The 18,181-nt window shown below is 40.4% G+C and overlaps 1 protein-coding gene across 1 annotated transcript in view; it reads left to right on the top strand.

Moving 5' to 3' along the window:
- The window catches only part of LOC110509702 (tumor necrosis factor receptor superfamily member 10A), a 38,194-nt gene extending 22,748 nt beyond the window's left edge, over positions 1-15,446 (top strand). Inside the window, exons 4-10 of the mRNA XM_021590749.2 lie at positions 1,910-2,021; positions 6,989-7,122; positions 8,203-8,295; positions 8,400-8,458; positions 10,393-10,698; positions 11,141-11,177; positions 12,597-15,446. Of these exons, the coding sequence (XP_021446424.2) occupies positions 1,910-2,021; positions 6,989-7,122; positions 8,203-8,295; positions 8,400-8,458; positions 10,393-10,698; positions 11,141-11,177; positions 12,597-12,898 (1,043 nt within the window). The 3' untranslated portion in view covers positions 12,899-15,446. The remainder of the gene's footprint in view (positions 1-1,909; positions 2,022-6,988; positions 7,123-8,202; positions 8,296-8,399; positions 8,459-10,392; positions 10,699-11,140; positions 11,178-12,596) is intronic.
- The last annotated feature ends 2,735 nt before the right edge of the window (positions 15,447-18,181 follow it).

Below are 18,181 nucleotides of genomic sequence, written 5' to 3'. Positions count from 1 at the left end.
TGCCTTCGAAAAGTATTCAGACCCCTATTCAGACTTTTTCCACATTTTGCTAGGTTACAGCCATAAATAGTTTTTTCCCATCATCCATCTACCCATAATGACAAAGCAAAAACAGGTTTGTAGAAATTTTTGCTAATACGTTTTTTGTTGTTGAAATATCACAAATATCAATAAGTATTCAGACCCTTTACTCAGTACTTTGTTTTTAAATATATGTTTTTTAAATCGTTAGTTTTACCCCCTTTTTCTTATTGGTAGTTACAGTCTTGTCTCATCGCTGCAACTCCGGTATGGACTCGGGGGAGGCAGAGAGCTGTGCGTCCTCCGAAACACAACCTAACCAAGCTGCACTGCTTCTTGACACAGTGCCCACTTAACCCATAAACTGTATGTGTCGGAGGAAACACCATGCACGTGGCAACTGTGTCAGCGTGCACTGTGCCCGGCGCACCACAGGAGCCACTAGTGCGCTATGGGACAAGGACATCCAGACCCTACCCTAACGACGCAAGGCCAATTGTGCACCCACCCCATGGGTCTCCCGGTTGCGGCCGGCTGCAACAGAGCCTGGACTCGAACCCAGAATCTCTAGTGGCACAACTAGCACTACGATGCAGTGCCTTAGACCACTTTGCCACTCGGGAGGCCATTACTTTGTTGAAGCACCTTTGGCAGTGATTATGGCCTCGAGTTTTCTTGGGTATGACGTGACAAGCTTGGCACATCTGTATTTGGGGAGTTTCTCCCATTCTTCTCTGCAGATCCTCAAGCTCTGTCAGGTTGGATGGGGAGCGTTGCTGCAGAGCTATTTTCAAATATTTTCAGAGATGTTCAATCGGGTTCACGTCGGGGCTCTGGCTGGGCCACTCAAGGACATTCAGAGACTTGTTCCAAAGCCACTCCTACTTTGTCTTGGCTGTGTGCTTAGGGTCGCTGTCCTGTTGGAAGGTTGAACCGTCACCCCGGTCTGAGGTCCTGAGCGCTCTGGAGCAGGTTTTCATCAAGGATCTCTCTGTACTTTGCTCTGTTCATCTTTGCTTCGATCCTGACTAGTCTCCCAGTCCTTGCAGCAGAAAAACATCCCCGCAGCATGATGCTGCCACCACCATGCTTCACCGTAGGGATGGTGCCAGGTTTCCTCCAGACTTGACGCTTGGCATTGGCATTCAGGCCAGAGAATCCTGTTTCTCATGGTCTGGAGGAAGAATCCTGTTTCTCATGGTCACTCCATGCAGGCTGTCGTGTGCATTTTACTGAGGAGTGGCTTCCGTCTTGCCACTATCATAAAGGCCTGATTGCAGCAGTCCACCAGAGACGGCTGTCGTTCTGGAAGGTTCTCCCATCTCCACAGAGGAACTCTGGAGCTCTGTCAGAGTGACCATCGGGTTCTTGGTCACCTCCCTGACCAAGGCCCTTCTCCCCCGATTGCTCAGTTTGGCGGGCGGCCAGCTCTAGGAAGAGTCTTGGTGGTTCCAAGAGTGAGACCTTCTATAGACAGGTGTGTGCATTTCCAAATCATGTCCAATCAATTGAATGTACAACCGATGTACTCCAATAAAGTTGTAAAAACATCTCAAGGAAGATTGGTAGAAACAGGATGCACCTGAGCTCAATTTCGAGTCTCATAGCAAAGGGTCTGAATACCTATGTAAATAAGGTATTTATTGATTTTTTTATACAAATTAAAAACCTGTTTTTGCTTTTTCATTATGGGGTATTGTGTTTAGATTGCTGAGGACATTGTTTTATTTAATCCATTTAAAAATAAGGCTGTAACGTAACAAGATGTTGAAAAAGTCAAGGGATCTGAATACTTTCCGAAGGCACTGTATACCAGCTGAAAATAAACTGCTACCTGTATTATTGAATGTAGAATATATTAGTACTCTCTCCCTCTCTCCCTTCACAGACCAGAGCCAGACAGTGCCCTGTACCAGTACAGCAGACACCCAGTGCCAGTGTCAAGCGGGCACCTTCTGTGTGCCAGAGCAGGCCTGTGAGGTCTGCAAGAGATGTGCCAAGTGAGTGCCAGCTTAAACATTTACACCCAGGCCTCTAAATAAAAACAAATCCAAGTTAGGCACACAACATAACATTTAGGACCACATGAAATTGTACAAAATTGATTGAGATACAGGTTATATTGGGCCTATAAGAATTCCAGCTACTTTTGAAGCACGTTTTAGAAGCGAATATGTAATGAATACGTCTGTAAAGACGTGTTTATTATAAAGCTGTTGATACAAATACCTGTCATAGAAATTACAGTCATTTTTGGAATACTGTGTACACACTGTTTCTTTAATATAGTCAAGCTAGTGAGTGAGTGAAGACATGCAAGAGATCTGTCAGAAGCTTCTTTCTGTTCCCCATAATGTTTGGATATGCTGGTAAATTACCAGATTGTTAGCTACCTAGCTAATGAGGTATCATGACTGAACAAGTTGTAAACAAATGGTTAATGTTTCCGTGAGTAGTTTTAGAACGGTTTATGAATGTAATATCGGCCGCCTAAAGCGTGATGGAAGAAAAAAAACGTAGTGCTGGTAATATGGGTAGAACTTTTGAACGGTTTGGACTAGGAAACAAGAAGTTTTCTCAGGCTGGGCGGCGAAACCATATTTTACTATACACTGAGTGTACAAAACATTAGCAACATTTTCCTACTATTGCGTTACACCCCCTTTTGCCCTCAGAACAGCCTCATTTGTCGGGGCATGAACTCGAATAGCTGTCGGAAGGGATGCTGGCTCCAATGCTTGCCACAGTTGTGTCAAGTTGGCTGGATGTCCTTTGGGTGGTGGATCATTCTTGATACACACAGGTAACTGTTGAGTGTGAAAAACCCAGCAGCGTTGCCGTTCTTGAGACACTCAAACTGGCACTTACTACCATACCCCGTACAAAGGCTTTTGTCTTGCCCATTCAACTTCTGAATGGCACACATACACAATCCATGTCTCAATTGTCTCAAGGCTTAAACATCCTTCTTTAACCTGTCTTCTCCCCTTCATTTACATTAATTGAAGTGGATTTAACAGGTGACATCAATAAGGGATCATAGCTTTCACCCGGATTCACCTGGTCAGTCGATGTCACAGAAAGAGCAGTGTTTTGTACACTCAGTGTATTGCCCTTACGAAAAAAGATTGCAAAAATAAGATGAAAAGCCAAGAAGCTAGGATATGCATATAATTGGTAGATTTGGATAGAAAACACTCTAAAGTTGCCAAAACTGTTAAAATAATGCCTGTGAATATAACAGAACTGATATGGCAGGTGAAAACCTGAGGAAAATCCATCAATGAAGTGCTTTTATTTTGAAATTGTGGTTTTCCATTGAAATCCGATTGTTTTTGTCATAAATAATCATTCATATTTCAATCTGAGGATTGATTATAAATATCGTTTGACATGTTTCAACAAACCTTTATGGTACTTTTTTTGATTTTTTGTCTGTCTGTTGTTCCAATGGGTTACTGAACAAAACGCACCAACAAAACGGATGTTTTTGAATATAAAGAGGGACTTGATCAAACAAAACAAACATTTATTGTGTAATATGGAGTCTTGGGAGTGCAATCATATGAAGATCATCAAAGGTAAGTGATACATTTGAATGCTATTTCTGACTTTTGTTACTCCTCTTATTTCTGCTAACTGTTTGTAATGATTTGTCTACTGGGCGCTGTTCTCAGATAATTGCATGGTTTGCTTTCGCCGTAAGGCCTTTTTGAAATCTGACACAGCGGTTGGATCAACAAGAAGTTTATCTTTAAGCTGGTGTATAACATTTGTATCTTTTATGTAAGTTTATTATGAGAATTCCTGTTTTGTTGAGTTTCACGCTCTGCAATTTCACCGGATGTTGTTTGACAGTGTTTTACTGAACAAAACATGCTGGCAAAACGGAGGTTTTTGGATATAAAGAGGGACTAAATCGAGCAAAACAAACATTTATTGGGTAACTGGGAGTTTTGTGAGTGTAACCATATGAAGATCATCAAAGGTAAGTGATTAATTGTATCGCTATTTCTGACTTTTGTTACTTGTCTACTTGGCTGGTTACTGTTTGTAATGATTTGTCTGCTGGGCGCTGTTGTCAGATAATCGCTTCCACCGTAAAGTCTTTTTGAAATCTGACACCGTGGTTGGATTAACAAGAAGTTAATCTTTAAAAGATGTATACGTATGTTTCATGAATTTTTCTAATGAGTATTTCTGTTTTAAATAAATAATAAAACTTGTTCAATTTGGTTTAAATAATGCAAAAACAAAGTGTTGGAGAAGAAAGTGAAAGTGCAATATGTCCCATGTAAAAAAAGTTCACGTTTAAGTTCCTTGCTCAGAACATGAGAACAAATGAAAGCTGGTGGTTCCTTTTAACATGAGTCTTCAATATTCCCAGTTAAGAAGTTTTAGGTTGTAGTTATTATATTATATTATTGCTAGCCTAATCTTGGGAGTTTATTGGCTTGAAGTCATAAACAGCGCTGCGCATCAAGCATTGCTAAGAGCTGCTGACAAACGCAGGAAAGTGCTGTTTGAATGAATGCTTATGAGCCTGCTGCTGCCCACCACCTCTCAGTCAGACTGCGCTATCAAATATCAAATCATAGACTTAATTATAATATAATAAACACATGGAAATACAAGCCTTAGGTCATTTAATGTGGTCAAATCTGGAAACTATCATTTTGAAAACAAAACGTTTATTCTTTCAGTGAAATACGGAACCGCTCCGTATTTTATCCAATGGGTGGCAACCCTAAGTCTAAATATTGCTGTTACATTACAACCTTCAATGTTATGTCATAATTATGTAAAATTCTGGTAACTTAATTTCGGTCTTTGTTAGGAAGAAAGGGTCTTCACACAGTTCGCAACGAGCCAGGCGGCCCAAACTGCTGCATATACCCTACCCTGACTCTGCTTGCAGTGAGCACAAGAGAAGGGACACATTTTCCCTAGTTAATATTGCCTGCTAACATGAATTTCTTTTAACTAAATATGCAGGTTTAAAAATATATACTTGTGTATTGATTTTAAGAAAGGCATTGATGTTAATGTGAATGCGCTTTTGGTAAATCATCACCCGTTTGGCAAAGTTGAAGTAGGCTGTGATTCGATGATAAATTAACAGGCACCGCATTGATTATATGCAACACAGGACAAGCTAGTTAAACTAGTAATATCATCAACCATGTGTAGTTAACTAGTGATTATGTTAAGATTGATTGTTTTGTATAAGATAAGTTTACTGCTAGCTCGCAACTTACCGTGGCTCCTTGCAGCCACAAGGTCCTTTTGATGCTGCGCTCGCGTAACAGGTGGTCAGCCTGCCACGCAGTCTCCTCGTGGATTGCAATTTAATTTGCCATAATCGGCGTCCAAAAAAAACTTGAAATCGGCCCAGATTAATCGGTCAACCTTCAGTTATTCTGCAATTACTGCATTCAAAATACCACAGTCGACTGCAATTACTGCAGTTTCAAAACTGCTATCTTTTTTTGTAAGGGTGATGATTTTTTAACCTTTATTTAACTAGGCAAGTCAGTTAAGAACAAATTCTGTGGGTATGTTCAGGGGTAGAACGACAGATTTGTACCTTGTCAGCTCGGGGGATTTGAACTTGCAACCTTTCGGTTACTAGTCAAACGCTCTAACCACTAGGCTACCCTGCCGCCCCATGATGTATGAACCGGTTGAGATTTTTTGACTTTACTTTACATAACGGTATTTAAATGTCTGGTTTGTTTAATATTATATACAGTGGGGCAAAAAAGTATTTAGTCAGCCACCAATTGTGCAAGTTCTCCCACTTAAAAAGATGAGGGGCCTGTAATTTTCATCATAGGTACACTTCAACTATGACAGACAAAATGAGAAAAGAAAATCCAGAAAATCACATTGTAGGATTTTTAATTAATTTATTTGCAAATTATGGTGGAAAATAAGTATTTGCACAATTGGTGGCTGACTAAATACTTTTTTTGCCCCACTGTAGATGTAGTAACTGAGTGATGAAACTCTAAATAGTACTAGACTGGTAACAGTTGAGAACTGCTAATTATTTTACGAGAGCTTCGGGTTTAGCACATGTACTTTTCTTTCTATGAATATTGCCTTTGAGGCAGCACTGGCACACTAGAAATCAGTCCCTTGTGGCTAAAGTAGGAACTGCCATTGAATCCATTGAAAATACATGGTTATAAATGAGAATAATAAATAATAAAAAGGAAGAAAAAAGTGACTAATAGAGGCATACAAATAGAGGCATACAAAGACAAAACAGATGTGGTACAGTGTGGGAATTATAACAAATGAATGAAGGAAATCCAGAAATGTTAAAAGTTATTTTGGGTTCAAGTTTGATTGAACAGTATAAAAAACAGAGAGAAAACCACTTACAATGTATTTGTTGTCCACCCTAGGATCATGCACTACTCATTAAGCATATTTAGAGCTTGTATTATTCAAAAACATAAAATACTGTCAAATATCATCATCCCGTAAAAAATGAGAAAAATATTGTGATATGATATCTGGCCATATCGCCCAGACATATATTCTCTGCAGTATAGTAATGGTGCAATCATGACGGTCACGAATCTGCGCTCGCTTTTTTCTCTAGGGCACTTGGAAATAGTGGTACAGCGACAGACAAATAAAAATTCCAGGTCGCACAGAAAAATATTTAGGAGCATATACAACCACAATTGTCACAATTTAGAGCCCTGTTTACACCTCCAGACCCCAGTCCAGAGATCACACCACTAGGCATACTTAACAGTAGTCTAGTCCCATATCTGTTTGTGCTGTATAGCCAACTTCTATGGTCATTGGCATGACCATAGGAGTTGGCAAGACCACACAAACAGATCTGAGATCAGCACTGTCATATTTGAACTAATTCTCTACTGAAGTAACACTAACCCCATCAAAGAATAAAATACTAATTCCTCTATCTCTTTTCTTGTCTTCCCAGGTGTAAAGCGGGGGAGGAGGAGGTGAAGAAATGCACCCCCATCTCCAACACTGCGTGTAGGAAACGAGACATCTCCACTACCCTCCACCCGATTGCCATCCCCACCCCCGCCCCCATCTCTGCAGAGACCATAGGTAGGTCTACATAAGCAGTGGTGGAAAAAGGATTCAAAGCCATACTTGAGTTTGAAGTAAAGATACCTTAATAGAAAATGAAATACTAAAGTATTTCATTTTAAATATACTTAAGTATCAAACGTAAAAGTATGAATCATTTCAAATTCCTAATATTATGCAAACCAGACAGCACAAATTGTATTTATTTCTTATTTACGGATAGTCAGGGGCACACTCCAACACTAAGAAATTAATTTACAAATGAAGCATTTGTGTTTAGTGAGTCCGCCAGATCAGAGGCAGTAGGGATGCCCAGGTATGTTCTCTTGATAAGTGGATGAATTGGACCGTTTTCCTGTCAAAATGTAACAAGTACTTTTGGGTGTTAGGGAAAATATATGCAGTAAAAAGTACATTATTTTCTTTAGTAATGTATTGAAGTAAAAGTAAAAGTTGTCAAAAATATAAATAGTCAAGTAAAGTACAGATACCCCAAAAAACTACTTAAGTAGTACTTTAAAGTAGTAGTTTACTCCACTGTACATAAGTCTTTATCGCTCTGTTTTATAGGCTCTGAATCATTTTTATTGAGGACCAATCAAATAAAGAGAATGAACAGCATACAATTGATGTCATATGCTCATCATGATGAGACATGATTCTAAATCGGTGGTATTCAAACTCGGGGTTGCGACCACTAGTGGAGTCTCGGGGGAATTGCAGTGGGGTCGCCCCAAACATATTTGTATTATTTTATGTACACCAAATTAAGAGTACATATTATTGTATGGGATAATATGCAAACGTTTTTGAGAAAGATAATTTGAAAAATACAATTATATTGAGTCAATGTATTTATTGTTTTCTTTTCATTTTGATAAGAGATAAAAATGCAATGAATTGAAGGTCATTTGTTGATTTAAAAATCTGAATATACAGATTTAAAGTTGTGTCATTAGATTTGGGGTGGGGTCGCAAGAAATTCTTGTCGAAAAAATGGGGTCCCCAGAATTCTGGCGGAAAAAATGGGGTCCCCGCTGAAAATGTTTGAATACCAATGTTCTAAATGGTTGTTTCCTCATTTCCCCTTCCCAAAAGTTACGCCATTGGTCATTCTGCTCTTGCTCTTCCTCCTCTTCATCGGGATTGGTGTGTGGCTTTGGATCAAGAGGCCATGTACATTTCGGCCAGGTGAGTAACCAAAATAAATGTTCCTTGCCACTCCTGTGTATTGAAATACATATTGATTCAAAATATTGTAGATTGGTTCTCTAATAGTTCTCTTTGTGTTTTAGTTTGTCTCTCAGGTTCAGACAGTCGCTGTGACTCCAGTGACATTGTGAAGATTGCCATTGTAAGTTTTCCCATCTCTATCCCTTTATGCTATTGGGGTTATGTTATATATCGTCAGTGTAGATCAATATACAGTGCCTTGCGAAAGTATTCGGCCCCCTTGAACTTTGCGACCTTTTGCCACATTTCAGGCTTCAAACATAAAGATATAAAACTGTATTTTTTTGTGAAGAATCAACAAGTGGGACACAATCATGAAGTGGAACAACATTTATTGGATATTTCAAACTTTTTTAACAAATCAAAAACTGAAAAATTGGGCGTGCAAAATTATTCAGCCCCCTTAAGTTAATACTTTGTAGCGCCACCTTTTGCTGCGATTACAGCTGTAAGTCGCTTGGGGTATGTCTCTATCAGTTTTGCACATCGAGAGACTGACATTTTTCCCATTCCTCCTTGCAAAACAGCTCGAGCTCAGTGAGGTTGGATGGAGAGCATTTGTGAACAGCAGTTTTCAGTTCTTTCCACAGATTCTCGATTGGATTCAGGTCTGGACTTTGACTTGGCCATTCTAACACCTGGATATGTTTATTTTTGAACCATTCCATTGTAGATTTTGCTTTATGTTTTGGATCATTGTCTTGTTGGAAGACAAATCTCCGTCCCAGTCTCAGGTCTTTTGCAGACTCCATCAGGTTTTCTTCCAGAATGGTCCTGTATTTGGCTCCATCCATCTTCCCATCAATTTTAACCATCTTCCCTGTCCCTGCTGAAGAAAAGCAGGCCCAAACCATGATGCTGCCACCACCATGTTTGACAGTGGGGATGGTGTGTTCAGCTGTGTTGCTTTTACGCCAAACATAACGTTTTGCATTGTTGCCAAAACAAAAAGTTCAATTTTGGTTTCATCTGACCAGAGCACCTTCTTCCACATGTTTGGTGTGTCTCCCAGGTAGCTTGTGGCAAACTTTAAACAACACTTTTTATGGATATCTTTAAGAAATGGCTTTCTTCTTGCCACTCTTCCATAAAGGCCAGATTTGTGCAATATACGACTGATTGTTGCCCTATGGACAGAGTCTCCCACCTCAGCTGTAGATCTCTGCAGTTCATCCAGAGTGATCATGGGCCTCTTGGCTGCATCTCTGATCAGTCTTCTCCTTGTATGAGCTGAAAGTTTAGAGGGGCGGCCAGGTCTTGGTAGATTTGCAGTGGTCTGATACTCCTTCCATTTAAATATTATCGCTTGCACAGTGCTCCTTGGGATGTTTAAAGCTTGGGAAATCTTTTTGTATCCAAATCCGGCTTTAAACTTCTTCACAACAGTATCTCGGACCTGCCTGGTGTGTTCCTTGTTCTTCATGATGCTCTCTGCGCTTTTGACGGACCTCTGAGACTATCACAGTGCAGGTGCATTTATACGGAGACTTGATTACACACAGGTGGATTGTATTTATCATCATTAGTCATTTAGGTCAACATTGGATCATTCAGAGATCCTCACTGAACTTCTGGAGAGAGTTTGCTGCACTGAAAGTAAAGGGGCTGAATAATTTTGCACGCCCAATTTTTCAGTTTTTGATTTGTTAAAAAAGTTTGAAATATCCAATAAATGTCGTTCCACTTCATGATTGTGTCCCACTTGTTGTTGATTCTTCACAAAAAAATACAGTTTTATATCTTTATGTTTGAAGCCTGAAATGTGGCAAAAGGTCGCAAAGTTCAAGGGGGCCGAATACTTTCGCAAGGCACTGTATGTCTGTTGGATTGATATGAATCTCTGGTGGTGAATTTTTTAAATTTGTCGTCTCAGAGTGTACTTTGATCTGCTAAGTGAACTTCCATGCTTCACACTCGCTCTCCATGCCGTCTCCTTATCTCCCTCACCACCTCTCTCTCTCTCTCTCTCTCTCTCTCTCTCTGTCTCGTCCTCTCTTTCTCGCGTGCTCTATCTCTCGCTCTCTTACTCCCTCTCTTTATTTATCTCTCCCTCAGGGTGAGAGTGGACCCACAGCAGAGGAGAGACAGAACAGCCAGAATGCTGGCCTGGAGGGGGAGGAGGGGGAGGAGGTCCGTCCCGAGTCACGTCCCCTGCTGCAGGAGACCCAGGGCGGCCTGATCAAGGCCTCCCCTCCCCTGGGATTGGGGGAGGACGAGGACCGGGGCCTGGGTGACAGCCTGCCCAACACCACCAGCTCCTCCCAGACCAGCCTGTCGGCCCTGCCCACCGCCGGGGCAGCCTCGTCGGGCAGCTCCCCCCGACACAGCCCCTCCGCCCAGAGACTGCAGCCCACAGCCAGGGTGAGTGAGGCAGGGGTGATGGTTGGGGGTTGTGAGGTAGGAGAGCTTGAGGGATATGGGGGCAGAGGAGGTTAGACGAGGACCAGAGCCAGAGAGGGGGGAATGTAGGGGATACAGTTATAGCAGGAGGGGGGGACAGAGGGCAGGGACCCTGTGGCTAGGTTTGGCCTAGGACACAAAACCACACAAACCCTACGTGCACCAGATCATGTGAGCACAACTTCAGTTCTAGAGGGCAGAGACTGGAGTTGTGCATTCCTGCAACAGACACGTCCTAAGAAGTGGAATAACATTATCAAAGTTTTCAGTATTTTAACCAAGGCAGACTTTCATAATACTGTTTGACATATTTCTAAACGGATAACAGATTTGTCCCTGGTGGCCCCTGGTGGTCTTAGAAGGGCTGTGGTTAACTCTTGTTTTTCCTTCTGTTGCGTTTCAGGATGATCCTCTGCAGAAGAGACTGGTGTCCCTGATAGGTAAGAGACCCCACACAGAGCTGGAGGGTGGGCCGGGTCCTAGTAGGGAGGGGTTCCATATACACACCATAAACAACACATTCATGGGGTCTGTTTAGAAGAGAGAATTTTTACTGAACGGTCAGATAGAAATCTATTGGGTAGAACAAATACTGTGTGATTGTCAAGTAAATAGGGTGTACTAGTTTACATTTCTATATGCACGTTTTGGAGCGTTTCACCTCACTGAATACACCCCATAGAGATGGAATACCGTTGAGTTAAAGTCAGGCCTCAGAAAATCAAAACAATCATGAATTTGATCCATTATTTAATTATGAATTTTATATGTGGTCCTTTCATCCTACGATTTTAATTTGATGAATAGAGACTCCTATAAGGTATTTAACTAGTAGAGTGTGTGCTACTGAACTATATTAGTATGTAGTCAATGTAGCTTGGCTTTGTTTGTTTCTCTCCCTGAAGTAAATTCTGTGTGTCTAGCGCTTATTTACTAACGGCTCCACGTTTCGTTTAAACCTCGTTACCTTGTGTTCAGTGGTTGATTGCTTTATGAGTTAACTCTCCGGCACTATAAGGTTAGCAACAATTTACAATTTGGACCCTAACAAGGAGCTCTATTGTAAGGCTGAGAAAATGGACAAAATGTGACAGGGGAAGCACACTGCCTGAACAGACCCCTACAGATTTAAAAAAAAAAAAGTTTTTTATTTAACTAGGCAAGTTAGTTAAGAACAAATTCTTATTTACAATGACAGCCTACCCCGGCCAAACCCAGACAACGCTGGGCCAATTGTGCACCGCCCTATGGGACTACCAATCACAGCTGGTTATGATACAGCCTGGATTTGAACAAGTGTGTCTGTAGTGACGCCTCTAGCGCTAAGATGCAGTGTCTTAGACCACTGTGCCACTCAGGACCCCAATACACAAATGTACAGATAAAAAAGACAACTAACATTCCACAAACATAGACCCAAAACTAGACATGACATTGGCTGGGACCAAACTTCAACATAAAGAAAAAAGACGAATAAAGACAAAACCACCAATTTACATACATTTCAACAAACATTATTGACCGCCACAGATTCTTAAATAGATAATAGTTGATGCGGAGCACCATTAAATCAGTGGCAGTGACATGTTTGTCTATAGAAATCTCTCTTATTGTTGTTTTTGCTGCTTACCTTTTTGTAAATGTATTATTTAAAGTGCAATAATAATTCAAAGGAAATGTCATGATAAAGAGTTATGTTTTCTAAGACAATGGGTGGTTCAGGAAAAAACTTTGAACCTTAGTTAGTGTCTATAACTAGAGCCCATATTTTCTTGGTGGTCAGGAAAAGAGGAAAAACTCCCCTATTTCTGATATCAGCAACAATGAACCAAGGTACCATTTCTCCTTTCTCTCCCCAGGGGATGAGACGTCCCTGAAGAAGAGCTTTGACCTCTTCGATGAGTGCCTGGACGTGCGGATCCACAACAAGTTTTTTCGCTACATCGGCGTCCATGACAACCACATCAAGATGGCGGAGAGTGACCCCCCTAGCGACAAGGTGTATGACCTGCTGAAGAACTGGATGCAGAAGGAGGGCCTGAAAGCGGACATCAACTCCCTGCTCCAGGCCCTTCTCAGTCTGGACCAGAGGCGCTCCGCTGAGAGCATTGCCTTCGCTGCCATCCAGAAGGGCTACTACAAACATGCAGACATGCCCTGACACCCCCAGCCCACTGGGGGGCTCTGCCTCAGAGACATGTGTGGATTGAGATTAAATAAAAAAACATTGATGAAAGACAACGTCAACTCTTATCGGCCTAATTGGCCTGATGTATTCTGCCTATATGCCTGTGCCTCTAAAACAACACCAATGGAGGAGTTGGAGATAAACAATGTTGTCTTTTGAATATCTGCCAATATGGTCTGGTGTATTTGGCCTAAAGGCCCGTGCTTTCTAAAACAAAATATAAAAAAACAAAATGGAGGATTTGGGGATAAACCTTGTTTTCTTTTGAAGATAGCATTATCGGCCTGGTGTTCTAAAACAAAAACATAAAATGGTAGAAGAGTTGGATGATGTTGATGTTTTCCAGTGGGTGGATCTGGAGCTCAGCTTTGACCTCCATGATTTTACGCCCCACCCCTTCTCTCTGAGCGACTGACATGGCTTATAAGCCAATACCGAACCCTGGGACAGGGACATACACTGGTTTGTAGGAGTGGCATTAGCTTGCGCGTTCCTATGCCCAGGCGTTGCTGACGCCTGCCAGATATTACAATGCCTGGATAGGTATTTTAAGTATCGGCAAATCACAAGATATGTTATACCAATCTGTCAGTCGATGACACAGTTGATGGCGTGGCACGCAACCATTGGTTGGTGCATGTAACGTCTGAGCAAGGGAACGCAACCACTATGTCACTGATACTGCGTCTACTTGATGCACTGGCCTCTGGCACGTGTAGGGTTTTGAGATACAGGTAACAAATGCCCATATTAGGCAAAAGGTTATATGTTTGAAGTACAGGTAGAGATAGGCCATTTAAGCATAATTCTGTTAAAAATTACAGTAAAATACAGACCATATTGTATTATGTTAGTTTAAAATGCAGGTTGGTATGATTTTAATATTTGCATATTTGGGTGTAAATATGTTTTATACGGTAGTCCATTACTGTTACTGTTTTGTTTTTTGAAGTATCAGAATTCGTGCCATAGGCTCATTTAAAGTGTATAAGTGCAGGCAAGGGCGAAGATTATTTTTTTTTAAATGCATAAGTGACTAAACTGAATGTTTTATAGACTGCGTTTTTAGTTATTTTGTTTTTCATTGTTGATGCGTTCTCACACTGCACTTGTTGGGAGGAGTTTCCGTAACTATTTCTTTTGTTAGTCAAATGTTTCTCAAACATTTCCCACAAACACTCAGAGCCCTCAAGGTTTCATAGCTGTTTTATTTATTGACATATTTATTTTAAACGGATGATAATTACGTTTCATTATTTATTCAATTACCAACACAGCAACCCTGGAAAACTAAACAGGGCAGTAATGTGTTGCTACGTTATCATGACTACATTTACCTAGAGGGCAACATGACTGAGATCAAATAGACAGACAGGAGTGGCTGACCTGCATTTGGGGTTCATCCTGTCCTGATCGATGGCGCCCCACTGATCAAAGACTATGTTCGGTCAGTGCACATACTGTCAAAGAAGTTCATAGTTACAGTATATATGCCATTTCTGCACATAGAGTTTCTTATTCAGTCAAGGTGGTCATCATAAGGTCACTTTTGTAATTATGCTTAACTCAACATTTGTGGACTATTGAAAAACGTTTCTCTCTCTGCTTGATTCACACTGTACTTTTCACATTGTCCAGTATAGCTCTGCTCGGATTTGGCTCAGTAGTGTGAAAAGGGTAATAATGTATTGATAAAAAGTTGGACTCCTTTATACATGTCATCAAAGACATGAATATACAGGTACGCAAAGCACGTTGTTTCTCATTGTTTGGCTCTGTCAAGAAGATGAAGGAAAGCTTTTCTGGATATTTAAGTCCAAGTTCTTTTTTTTTTTTTGAAAAGTCCAAGTTTATTTCCTGTAGCATCCTTTGTACATACATTACCAAGAGTGGTTTTATGTGCTTCACATTATATATATATATATATATATATATAGAGAGAGAGAGAGAGTTTTATTAACAAAAAAGAAAAGCCTTAAAGCTGAAGGAATACTAGTATATGATTACTAAGTATGAGCACATTAAACTTGGTTTAGCCCCTTTTTCCCTCTAGTCTAGTGGCTACACTTATGTAAAAGAGCGAAGAAATCTTTTTTTTTTATAGCTGACAGATTTGAAACTACAGTGCTGGCACTGCCATCTATTGACGGACAATGAAAAAACAGCCTGCATCAATTTCTATGAACCTTTATTTTTTCTAATTCTTCATAATGCTTTTCTACCAACATTTTTTAACACACCTCTTCCATTATAATATTACCTTTGAGACGGCTTTTGGCTCTTTTTTTTCATGAACTTTTAGGAGTTAGGATTATACATTGGAGTTCATATCATGTTTGCGCTGTGGCGGTCTCACACCTCACTTCTGTTTATTTAGTTGCAAAGCTCAAAAACTTTTTTCTTATTTAATTTTCTCCCTTCGACAATTGTTTGCTAGTGTCTGGATTTCAGATAAGAATGTGTCAAAGCCATTGTGTTTGTTTAATGTCCGTTTGAAATAAACATTTTGTACAAATATCCCATCTTTGCCTTATGTATTGAATCTTGTATTAAAGGGATAGTTTACTCAAATTATAAAATGACACATTGGTTTCCTTACCTTATAAGCATAAGGTATAACAGCAATTCATGCTTTGGTTTAGTTTCCCTGGCAATATTTCCGCATGCTAACATTTTAGCATTTGTGGCACAAATCCCATTCAAGTCATTGGACTGATATTAGCAGTTTTTTTGTTGCATCATGTCCAAATAATCTAAAAGTATCTAAAATGTATTGTGAAGCTCCACAAAGTCACTTATACAGGACATAATTTGAACACGATGTGCGAAAAATGTTAATATCACTTCAATGGGATTTGTGCCACAAATGCTAAACCATTAGCATGTGGAGACAGTGCCAGGGAAGCTAAACCAAGGCATGGATTGCTGTCATACCTTGTCCATAGCCTGCTTACAGGGTAAGGAAACCAACATGTAATTTTGTAATTTGCATATTTTGTATTTCAAAACTGAATAACTTGAATAATTAATTCCAAATTATTTTAATACTGCACTCAGTGGTTTTGTATATTATACAACAATGTGTGAAAGAATGGCGTATTATTAAGTATTTAAGAATATTGTTATATACTGAGAATTGATGAACTATTTGTTTCATAATTTCAATAAACTAGCTGGCAGCACAAGCAACACTGGTTAACATAATGTCCTGGACCAGAGCTAGTGTGCCAAAGAGTGCATTGAGATGGTGGGCAGATAAGATTGTCCCTTGACTAATATATATATATATTTTGTTTGTGTGTGTGTGTGTGTGTGTGTGTGTGTGTGTGTGTGTGTGTGTGTGTGTGTGTGTGTGTGTGTGTGTGTGTGTGTGTGTGTGTGTGTGTGTGTGTGTGTGTGTGTGTGTGTGTGTGTGTGTGTGTGTGTGTGTGTGTGTGTGTGTAACCCCTCCCCCCCAAAAAAGCAAATACCTTACTGTTGTACTTTAAGACATGGTCAGTCAATCCGGAAAATTTCAAGAACTTTGAAAGTTTCTTCAAGTGCAGTCGCAAAAACCAGCCCAAATAAATGCTTCACAGAGTTCAAGTAACATACATATCTCAACTGTTGTTTTTATTTAATTTAATTAGGCAAGTCAGTTGAGAACAGATTCTTATTTACAATGACGGCCTACCCAGGACAACACTGGGCCAATTGCACACCGTCTTATGGGACTCCCAATCACAGCCAGATGTGATACAGCCTGGATTTGACCCAGGGCTAGTAGTGGCACCTCTTGAACTGAGAAGCTGTGCCTTGGACCGCTGCACCATTCAGGAGCCTGTTCAGCAGAGACTGCGTGAATCAGGCCTACATGGTTGAATTGCTGCAAAGAAACCACTACTAAAGGACACCAATAATAAGAAGAGACTTGCTTGGGCCAAAAAACACGAGCAGTGGACATTAGACCAGTGTAAATCTGTCCTTTGGTCTGATGAGTCCAAATTGGAGATTTTTGGTTCCAACCGCTGTGTCTTTGTGAGATGCAGAGTAGGTGAACGGATGATCTCTGCATGTGTCGTTCCCACCTTGAAGCATGGAGGAGGAGGTGTGATGGTGTGGGAGTGTCTTTGTGAGACGCAGAGTAGTCGTCCAGAGTTTATATAGGGCCACTCAGTGTTAATTTAACACTTTTGTTAGTGTTCATATTGAAGTGTTATTAAAATATAACACGTCAGATGTTGTTCAAATGACCCATGGAAGTGTTTTTTCAACACCCTCAGTATTAAGCATCAACACCTTTCAGTGTTCAGGATCAACTTTAAGGAATGCATCCGGTAGCTGAATTGATACCAGGAAGTGCTCAATATTCACACTAGAAAATAACATATTTTTTGTCTGGTTCTCTCCCGCTCATAAATCAAGCCTGCATGTTGTAAGTGACTTAAACATGAGCAATAAAGGAGTCCTTACAAGAGTAGTAACTCTGCTTTGCTTCTTTATTTAGACCAAAGTGAAAACATTATCACAGGTACATTAAAATGAAAACGGTGCATCACAGGCCCATCAAAATGAAAACAGTGCATCACATATAGTACACGTACCGAGGCACTCATCACAGTGAAAACAATGCATCACAGCCGTGTTAAATTGAAAACAGTGCATCACAGGCGCCTCAGTACATGTACTATATGAGAACAAGAGCATTTGGAGAGTTGCTATTTAACACAAGTGGAAGTACTCCTAAGACTAGGTATGCAATTTTCTTGACAAAGTTGCCAATAAACTGACTACTGCTCTATCATGTCAAACAAAGGAACAACATAAAGGCTCTCATCAGCACCATAAGCACTTTGAAGGACAAAAGGCTTATAACATTTCAGATCATCAACATTGACAACAACTTTGTCATCAACACCATCAAACACAGTGAATGCATGGTAATGTTCACTGAAATTATCCGTATGCAACTTGTCCAGCAATAGGTATACAATATTGTCAACCACAATGATCTCATCTCTTACTGCAAACTAACAGTCCCTCTCTGTACTCCGGGCTATCCATCTTAACCTAGCTGGTAGAGTAAATGGCTTACTGCATAATGAACTGAAGTGATGCTGACAGCTCATCACCACCAGTATATATTCAGTATGTCGCAATGGTGATGTCTCCCAGTGATGGTCTACAGCAAATTGGTGTTTTTTGGCAAGGGACTTAGTAAGTTTGAGGGTGTTCTTAAAGAGTTTGTGCGTCGCCTCAAACCTCATGATCTACATA

Source organism: Oncorhynchus mykiss, chromosome Y (genome assembly GCF_013265735.2).
Source record: "Oncorhynchus mykiss isolate Arlee chromosome Y, USDA_OmykA_1.1, whole genome shotgun sequence".
Classification (NCBI taxonomy): Eukaryota; Metazoa; Chordata; class Actinopteri; order Salmoniformes; family Salmonidae; genus Oncorhynchus; species Oncorhynchus mykiss.
Note: the sequence above shows the minus strand (reverse complement) of the source record. Positions and strands in the feature narration are given on the sequence as shown.